The 10,117-nt window shown below is 30.0% G+C and overlaps 1 protein-coding gene across 3 annotated transcripts; it reads left to right on the top strand.

The window, feature by feature from the left end:
- The first annotated feature begins 289 nt into the window (after positions 1–289).
- LOC100796266 (ATP-citrate synthase beta chain protein 1) lies at positions 290–6,706 on the top strand. Of its 3 annotated transcripts, none has more exons than XM_014767945.3 (18): positions 306–423; positions 533–567; positions 669–787; positions 902–1,004; positions 1,213–1,278; positions 1,687–1,810; positions 1,896–2,030; positions 2,581–2,641; positions 2,719–2,795; positions 3,083–3,196; positions 3,300–3,428; positions 3,508–3,640; positions 4,025–4,152; positions 4,822–4,927; positions 5,062–5,138; positions 5,595–5,665; positions 5,791–6,075; positions 6,362–6,706. In XM_014767945.3, exons 3-18 carry the CDS (start codon positions 688–690, stop codon positions 6,435–6,437), a joined length of 1,785 nt encoding a protein of 594 aa, XP_014623431.1. In that variant the 5' UTR covers positions 306–423; positions 533–567; positions 669–687; the 3' UTR covers positions 6,438–6,706. The 3 variants fall into 3 exon arrangements, with proteins under 3 accessions (XP_014623433.1, XP_014623431.1, XP_014623432.1); XM_014767946.3 differs by having other exon boundaries at positions 325–434; XM_014767947.3 differs by lacking the exon at positions 669–787 and having other exon boundaries at positions 290–567.
- The last annotated feature ends 3,411 nt before the right edge of the window (positions 6,707–10,117 follow it).

Genomic DNA, 10,117 nt, shown 5'->3' with positions numbered 1-10,117 from the left:
TATGTATAGTTTGGGAGTTTGTTAGGAGTCAGAACAGTGGTATTAATCATGTAAGAAAAATTATTCATGAATACCTCATATGCGAATAGATTACACCTAGTGAGAAAAATACATGTTTTATAACTAATTTGATTTCACATGAAGAGTGCTATAAAGAAAAATTCATCTCCGAGCCATATTTAATCATTTGTGAGACAGAATTAATCATATTTATATTCGTTAACCACATACTTTGGGTGGACGCTACACGTATATTTTGAGTGGGAGGAAGCGTTTTCTTTTTTATCCAATGCAATCAAAAGGTTCACCAAAAAAGAATAATAGGGGTCACGTAGCATTACGGCTCTCTATTATTATTTAACCGTGTGAACTAACGAATCATATTACCACAAATTCAGAACATACTCTTCAGTCTTCACTTTGGTACTTCACAAGTATAGCTGGGCTTTTTTTGTTTGCTTTTCCATTACATTTTCAAACTCTTCATACAAATTCATCCAAGCGTCACTGGTAATATTCCACTTGTTTGTAGGAACGGATCTTGAAAATATTTGAGGGATATTAAAGGTGAACGCACTTTAACATGCATAATAATCTTTTTGTATGGTAATTAATGTCTCAAATATTCTGCAATGTAGAGTGTAATGCACTTAATTATTTGTCATCAGATCTATCTTTTTCTTTGTCATGGCCACTGGACAACTATTCTCCCGTACTACACAATCTTTATTTTACAACTACAAGCAACTTTACATCCAGAGGATGCTTGATTTTGACTTCCTTTGTGGTTTGTATAGGCTCTATCATCTTGATTTTCTTCTAGGCGGATTGCAGAAAATGATACATTTGACATTAATATTTGTTCTTAATACTAATGGAAGCTCCAATTTTGTGTTCTTAGGCAGGGAAACACCATCAGTTTCTGGAATAATTAGCCCTGGTTCTGAGGGATTTCAAAAACTTTTTTTTGGTCAGGAGGAAATTGCCATCCCAGTTCATGCTACGTATGTGCTGCTCATTCATTACTATACTCGATTTCCTTTTTTTGCTTGAATTTATGATTTGGTTGGTTGTAGTTGTAGCCAAGGGGAGATTTTTCTTTATTTTAACTTCTTCAGCATGCCAATTGAATACAAAGTAACCAACTTCAGTGCATGACATTCTAGTTTTTCTGTGGGGTGATTTGTCTCAATGTTGTCTTATTTTTTGCAGCATTGAAGCAGCTTGTGCTGCACATCCTACTGCTGATGTCTTCATCAACTTTGCTTCATTTAGAAGGTGAGCAATTTTGCATCATAAAATATTTTAAAGTATCTTATATGATGTTTTAGGAGTGACTACATATTTCATGAGTTATTTCCTTATTTAGTTAGGATTATTATGAGTCTAGTATTTATTTTTATATATATATATATAGTTTATAATTTTAGTATTTATTCTTCAATTTCATTTTTATCGTATCATGTCACATCAAATCAATGTTAATTTGTCAAGGGGGTCTAGCTGCTTAGCTGATTGAGCAAAGGTGTCTGAATTATTGTAAATTTCATGACATTGTCTTTAATTCCCACGAATAAAAAAAAATCAATGTCAATTTCAATTATTCAGTCCCTATTTTTTTCCCTTTCCTTCTTTCCCCACCTAAATCCTTATGATTTTAAAATGTACAAATTGATCTACATGCAGCGCTGCAGCAGCATCCATGGCTGCCTTGAAGCAGCCAACGATCAGAGTTGTTGCTATTATTGCTGAAGGAGTACCTGAGTCAGACACTAAGCAATTGGTTGCGTATGCCCGGGCAAACAATAAGGTGGGAGATGAAATAGATATTAATTGGCTTAATAGTTATATAATAACATGGAGAAAAACTTATTTTAGTGCTCTTGATTTGTTAGGTTGTTATTGGTCCAGCCACTGATGGAGGCATTCAAGCAGGTGCTTTTAAAATTGGCGACACAGCTGGAACAATTGACAATATAATTCACTGCAAGCTCTATAGGCCAGGATCTGTTGGATTTGTATCTAAATCTGTATGTAGTTATTCACTTTCTGCTTATGTTCATGCCATCTTTTTCACATTGAGGATACATCTTTTCTTCTAGTACCTACCACTCTAAAAGCTTTTGAGAATCCTTGCCTGCTTCACAGACTGAATGGCTAATTGCAATTTTGTTTCTCCTTTCTGAAAAAACCAAAGACATTGTCTTAATATATTTTTGTGAAGATTGAACTCAATCTTCCTAGTAGCTTCAGAGTAGATGGTGAGATGATAATATTTATGATGGAACACTGATGTATCAAATATAACTAGAGAAGGGCACGGCTCAATAGAAACATTAACACAGCATAAATTGGTAGTTTGCTTGCATGATAAGGTTACTGAACATTAATAATCACTGTTCCCCTCCCCCTTCTCTATCTATTTCTAAATAATGGCAATTGCTTCTTAGCTAGTATCACATGATCAGTGAAATTGCTTTTATAGAAATTTAGAATTTGAGCTTTATTTTTATGGCATGATGATGATATAATGTATGAATAGATGATTCTGAGAGAAGACAAATTTTTGAATTATTACAGGGGGGGATGTCCAATGAATTATATAACACTATCGCCCGCGTAACTGATGGGATTTATGAAGGTATTTATATGCTGATTTTATCTTCTTTTCTTTGTTTTTGTAAGACTAGTATTGAGTTATATCTTGTTTCACTGTAGGCATTGACATTGGAGGAGATGCTTTCCCAGGCTCCACACTTTCTGACCATGTTTTACGGTTTAACAACATACCACAGGTATATTTTTGCTTTCTTCTTGTGGAGCTACCTAACATATGCATCCAATATACAACAGCATATCAGTATTTAAAAAATTGTTAGTGACACTCTCTCTAACACTCTTTTTAACACCCTCTTTATGATTGATTGAATTTTATTAGAAATCACCAATTTTTAACATTCTCATTGAATGAGAGGTGTGACACACCAAAATTGATTATTTTCAATAAATTTCAATCAATCATCGCTAGCATCCCTCATCAGTATTTTGTTATTGACTAGTTTGGATTTAAGTTAAACCTCAGATTAAAATGATGGTAGTACTTGGAGAACTTGGTGGGCGTGATGAGTATTCCTTAGTGGACGCCCTAAAACAAGGAAAAGTATCAAAACCGGTTGTGGCCTGGGTTGATCATGAAGTATATCTCAGCTCCTTTAACTTCAACAAAGTTCTCAATTAAAGCCTTCATCTTAGAAGAACAGCATTCTTATGTCCATTATTGGCTCTTTTATATAAATTAGGGAGCTAAAAGTGGCAGTCAGTTGGAGTCTGCTCAAGCAAAGAATCAGGCACTAAGGGACGCTGGAGCTGTTGTTCCCACATCATATGAAACTTTTGAAGCTGCAATTAAGGAAGCATTTGACAAGTTGGTTAGTATGCATGCATATTGAAATTTTCCTTATCTTTAGAAGAAGTCTCTTTAATTCATAGTTAGCTTATCTTTGTTAGGTTGAAGAAGGGAATATCACACCAGTCAAGGAAACCACTCCTCCACCAATCCCCGAGGACCTTAACTCTGCAATCAAGAGTGGAAAAGTCCGTGCTCCAACTCATATTATTTCCACCATTTCTGATGAGAGAGGTTTGTTGAAATCTAATGAGTGTATGATTGGTTTAATATTGGATTATCCAGAATCATATTGAAATACCAGTTAACGTTAATGTACGTTTAGGTAAATTTTCTCATTTTGATTCCACATTGAGAAATTAATTTTTAGGATTCTTGAGTTGAAATAACTTTAAAAAATTTGTGTTGGATAAAAAATTTATGTCCAGTTTTACTACTAACTTGTTTTTCTAATAAAAATATCTAAACATAAGTCACACATCACTTCAGAGTCAATTTTAACCAAAATCAATTTTACCAACTCAATACACACCGATATGGGTTCTGCATTTCATTTTCTGGATTAGACACTCAAATTTGATTGTTAAACTAAGGTTGTCTTCCAATATTTTGCTGAAGGTGAGGAGCAATGCTATGCTGGTGTATCCATGTCTTCCATTATTGAAGAAGGTTATGGTGTTGGTGGTGTGGTCTCTCTTTTATGGTTTAAACGCAGCCTTCCCCATTACTGTACTCAATTTATTGAGGTAGGTTATTCAATAGTACACAGAGCTTTCATAAAATATTTTCCTCCTTTCCTTTCAGTGTGTTTGCCTTTGAGTATGTGAAAATGTTCTACTTCAACACTCTATAGTCAAACTTCTTTTATGCTGTCAATTTTCCTTTTATATTTTTTTCATTTTAATTACTCATGAATCAACTTATATCAAGAGTAACTCTTTTTACTCTCTATTCTTATCATTTATTTTATTTTATTTTTTTAAAATCTAATAGTTATAAAAGTCACTAATCTTATCCATAAAATTCTTTAAATTTCAAAAAAAATGAATTAAAAAAATAAGAAATAATTCAAAAAAAATACTTTTGGTATAAATTAATCCCTCTTCTACTCATTTAATCCTTATCATATAATAATCTTTATGTTTTAACTATACACTTAAACATTACTTTGTTTTAGTTTCTACTTATACACTTTAACTTGTTTTAATCCTTGCCGTCCAAAATTATAGGAACTAAAAAATATTAAAAGGTGTATTATACATAGAAACTAAAACCAATAGCTTTTAAATGTAGGGATTAAAATGTAAAGATTATGCAGGTATAAAGATTAAATGAGTTATTAAACAATTTTTTTTATAGCAAACTATTGACATCATCTTCCACATTCTATCTTTCTGATGCATTACATTGCTTAGATGTGCATCATGCTATGTGCCGACCATGGTCCTTGTGCCTCAGGTGCTCACAATGCTATCGTGACAGCAAGGGCCGGGAAGGACCTAATTTCCAGTATTGTATCAGGTAAATACAAGCCTTTAATCTGTCAATTATTGATGTAGGCATAGTATGAATGTGATAAGGTGACCAAAACTTTGTATGCTAATAATAATAATGCCATAAAACAGTTAGTAATGAATAATGAGCTTCTGAAACAGGTATGCTTACAATTGGTCCTCGATTTGGGGGTGCCATTGATGATGCTGCTCGCTACTTCAAGGATGCTCATGACAGGGTATATGATTTGTACTTTTCCTGTGAAGCTGGTTGGAACTAGAATTAAAACAAACGTTGGGGAGAGATTGAGTGAAATCCCAATAGGTTAAAAAAATATTTAAAAGGTTAAATTACTGGTTACTAGACAAGGAGAAGATAATCCTATCAAAAGTGATCAATCAAATTATCAAACAGAAATTTGTCACAGACAAAATTGATAGATATTCTATATCAATAAAATGTTAACAAAAAAGAAAGACTAACAATTTGAGAATTTTCAAACAATTTTTTTTAAAAAAAATCTAGTCCTTCATTATGTAATTTTTCTAATTAATTGAATCTCAAAGATTTTTAAAATCATCATAAATTGTCATTTTTTTAGGGATTTCAAGTCACTAAAAATTAATCTCAAGAACCAATAACTCATGAAGCTTCTAACATATGTAGGTGTACTATTTACTGTGTTATGTCACAGGGGCTTACGCCTTATGAGTTTGTTGAAGGTATGAAAAAGAAGGGAATTCGTGTGCCAGGAATAGGACACAGGTAACGTATTCCTTCTGTTCATTTAATTAAGCAATAAAGCATTCTACTATTTCCCTTGCTCTAGCTCTAGCTGTAGTGTTATAAAAATTAAAATATCTGAGGCTTGGTTTTGCTTTGTGAAAAAGGGTAAAGAATAAGGACAACAAAGATAAGAGAGTAGAGCTACTACAAAAGTTTGCACGCACACATTTCCCTTGCGTGAAGTACATGGAATATGCTATTCAAGTTGAAGACTACACCCTCTCAAAGGCAAATAATTTAATTCTAAACGTGGATGGTGCAATTGCATCTCTTTTCTTGGATCTTTTTGTTGGCAGTGGACTGTTCAGCAAACAAGAGATTGATGAAATTGTGGAGATTGGCTATCTGAATGGCTTCTTTGTGCTGGCACGCTGCATTGGTCTGATTGGGTGAGGTTTTTTTTACATATTTCTTGCGAACATCACGTTTTGGACCTTTGTGGCATTTTTATCCACAATTCTCTTATGGTCCAAATGGTTCCCACTTTCACTTGGGTCATGGCCTCATGGGTGGTCCTCATAGACACTGCTACTAGATGTGCACAATATTGCATGTCTTTTGTGAATCAATTGAACTCAGAATCTAAATCCACCTCCAAACAAAAGAAAATAATAATAATTATGCATGGTTTCATTGGCTTGGTCTCAACTCATTCATTATTATTTAAAATTTCAGGCACACTTTTGACCAAAAGCGATTGAAGCAACCACTTTACCGTCACCCATGGGAAGATGTTCTCTACACAAAGTGAGGAAGTTTTGTCTGACTATAAGAACTTTGCCATGCTTCAAATTGGGAAATCATGCATCTGAAATAAGCTGGAGGGATTTTTTAGCTGTTAGACTAGTGTTGTACGATCCATTGGTGAAAAGTCGTCTTCCAATCATAACATGTATTAACTTTCATAATATAAAAATACACATGTTTTTATTATTTCTTATTCTCATTGTAAGAGGTGAGTATATTGGATTTGTATGGGAGATTTTCTACAATAATTACCTATCTCTACTTCTTTCTTAACATTTTTTATTTTACTTTTTTTAAAATTTTCTATTAAATAAATTTATTTTATTTTCCTAAAATTCCTAATCACAATATATCAAACATGTTTATGGGAATACTATTCCTAAGCACAATATTTCTAAGAATATAATTCTTAGGATAATTTTATAACTTAGAAATAAACGCCTCCTTATAGTATTTTTAAAATTATATTTCTCTTCATGAATATTGTTATCGCTGTACTCTTTTGACTTTGAAATGAAATCCATAAGTTCTAGAGCATATGCTCACTAAATTACTGGGTTGACCCAACAGTGGGGTTGAAATTAATTTTATAGTTTGTTTCTTTCTTACAGAAATTTTTATAGTTTGTCATATTACAATTCCTAATCCTTAATTTTTTTATTCAATAAATATTGTTAACTATCTTCATTCTGGTAACTCATTTTTTTCACTGAAGTTATTAAATGAGTTTTATCATTGTACATTAGTACTGTATTTGGAAATACATTTCAGTTATTTGTAATTAAAAAATTTGTTTGATTAGTGAGTAAATAATCTTTTTTAGTAATTTCTTATTACTTCTAATGTTTTTTAAAACATTAATTGAAGTATATTTTTTAAAAACACTAATTTTTATCTTTTTATATTTTCTTTCATTTTCATTCTTAATACATTTATTTAATTTTCTAGTTACCTTTTTAAAATAAATTATTATTTTATCATTATTTTTTTGTTATTTATACTTTTCATTTATTTCAACAACTAATTTTACCAAACACTTGTAATTTAATAAGATAGTTGTTAAGTTTTCCGTTACCCGCTAACTTTTCACCTTTTACCTTCCAGCTAGTTTTGTGAATCAAACATAGGTTATGTTCGGCAAGACATTCCCAATTAACTTCTAGTTTTCTTTTACTAGCTAAAAATTTGATTGATTGTTTGATAAATAAGTTTTTTTAATCGTTTCTATCATTTTTTGAAATGCTACTTAAAGTAGTATTTTTTAAAATATTAGTTTCTAATTTTTAACTTTTTATATTTTCTCATTTTTATCCTTAATATATTCATCCACTTTCCTAGTTATCCTTTATAAATAAATTATGATTTTATTATTTTTCTGTTATTTTATACTTTTCAGTTACTTCAATAATTAATTTTATCAAATACTTATAATTTAATAAATTAATTTTTCAGCTTCAAGCTATAACTTTAAACTTTTAATTACTAACTAATTTTTCAACTAATTTTACCGAATATAATCATAGCTTACATTTCAGTTTTTTTTAAAATATAATTTTAGTAAATCACCTCCCAAATCCAGTAGCTCTAAAATATTTATTAAATGGGTCTAAATCTAATAAATAACTCCACATTTTTATATTTTATTACTATTTCATAAAAATACATCTATATGGATTTCACAAATTTTTAGTGAACCAATACTTGTATAAGCACTTACTGTTTCATGAGTGCTTGTTAAGAACTTGTTCTGATATACATCTCTTAATAAAAATACATCTAAGCACTTATTGTTTCATATGAAATGGGCTATAAAGAAGTGATAAAATGATTTTAAAAACTTGAAATTTCTTTTATCAGTTGTCACCGACTCACCGTAATGCCAACCTGACCTTCAGAAGAAAAGGTTAAAAGAATAAAATTCCGTATCTCATTGTCACCAAGGCACAACTTTACCGCTGCACCAAAAGAATAATGTTCTGAAAAACAAATTGTTTGTATATGTTTTTCGTTTTTCATTTTCTAATATTTTTTTTTCTCACAATCCATATTCCATATAAAAGTTTTGTTGATTTTGTTATTTCGACTTTGATTTTGACACATGAACAAAAAAATTGTCATTTCTTAATTAATAGTTGTGAGCTTTATTGTTATTTTGAAAGATTCATTATATTTATGTTAGAAATATTTTATTATTTTTAATTTAACTTTACCGTACACTTTAACGTTTGTCGTATTAATCAATATCTAGTCAAGTTTATTGATCCAAACGCAACTGACATTACGGGCTCTACATCCCCGTTTGGGCTCTATAGGGGGCACGTTACACACAGTATTTTCTGTTTTTTTATTTTAAAGTTTTTGTTTTCTATTTATTTGAACATATGGATTAACGATAGTAGGACAAGTTAAAAAATAATAATTAAAAACACACTCTTCAGTCTTCACTTTAGTAACATTTTCACTGCCAAGAAAACTTGAGTAACATTTCTTTACGAATAGTTGGACTATTGTTTTTGTGCCTTTTCAAAACTGCTTCAAATTTTCTCAAATTAGCCATACAAATTGGCTTGTAGGAACGAATCTAGAAATTAATTCGAGGGAGAGATTAAAGTTAAACAAATTTTAACGTACATAATTATATCAATAAAAAAAGGTACATAATTATATTATTAAAGAAGTTATAAGGTTGATTTGATTGGAAGGAGAGACTCTTAGTTTAAATTCTTTTCACTAACATAAATTAACAATTACATTCACAAATAAAAATAATAATTATATTACCAAATTATAAAATTATAGAATTTTTTTTATGGAAGATAAGAATGTACTATTGATTTTATTTTATTTTATTTTTTTAAAAAAAGAGGGAGGACCAGACTCCATGTTTTTCCTTCCTTGAGTCCATTCCAGCTTGTTTGATTTAGTTTATAAATAACTTGTTTTTCTTGTCTCCTTGGTGGTAATACTTCAACCACCACCGTCCAATCACTAAAATAAAACAAATTGCTCTCTCATTTTTTTATCCTTGTTTAATAAGAATTTTTTGACCTATATATTTAGTATTTAAAAATTTAAGGTTAAATTAACTTTTAAAATTATATCCTTATTTTTATATATTTACCATAAAATCAAATAATAAAATATACATTAAAAAGTCTTTTACCAAGTTTCAACATTTATATCTCACACCTTTTGGATATTTCAATAAAAAAAAAATATTTGTAAGAATTGAAGACATATCAATAGATTTACAATAACTCATGCACCATATTCAATCATCTAAGTTAAATCCTCTTAGTTGGATATTTCAATACATTAATAATTACTATAATTTACCTCCTATAATAAGGAAAAAAAACTATAATTGTTAAGGGAGTGTTTCTTTCAAGGTTTAATATTAAATTACATTCATTGAAATACTATGTCTCGGAATATTATTCCCATAAACATGTTTGGTTGGTATTTGATTATTTCAAAAAATCATTTAATTAAAAAATAAAAGAAAATATGGGAAAAAAGATAATGAGAATGTGTAGTTATTATAGAAAGTAACTTTCATTCTCATGAAAATATAGATACTCATCTTTGTTAGTTGTTAACTTAAGGATTTTTATTATGCTATAAGTAATTTTTATATAAATAATTTTGTGTAACACATTGAATACAAGTAATTATGTGATAAAT

Source organism: Glycine max, chromosome 15 (genome assembly GCF_000004515.6).
Source record: "Glycine max cultivar Williams 82 chromosome 15, Glycine_max_v4.0, whole genome shotgun sequence".
Taxonomy (NCBI): domain Eukaryota; kingdom Viridiplantae; phylum Streptophyta; class Magnoliopsida; order Fabales; family Fabaceae; genus Glycine; species Glycine max.
Note: the sequence above shows the minus strand (reverse complement) of the source record. Positions and strands in the feature narration are given on the sequence as shown.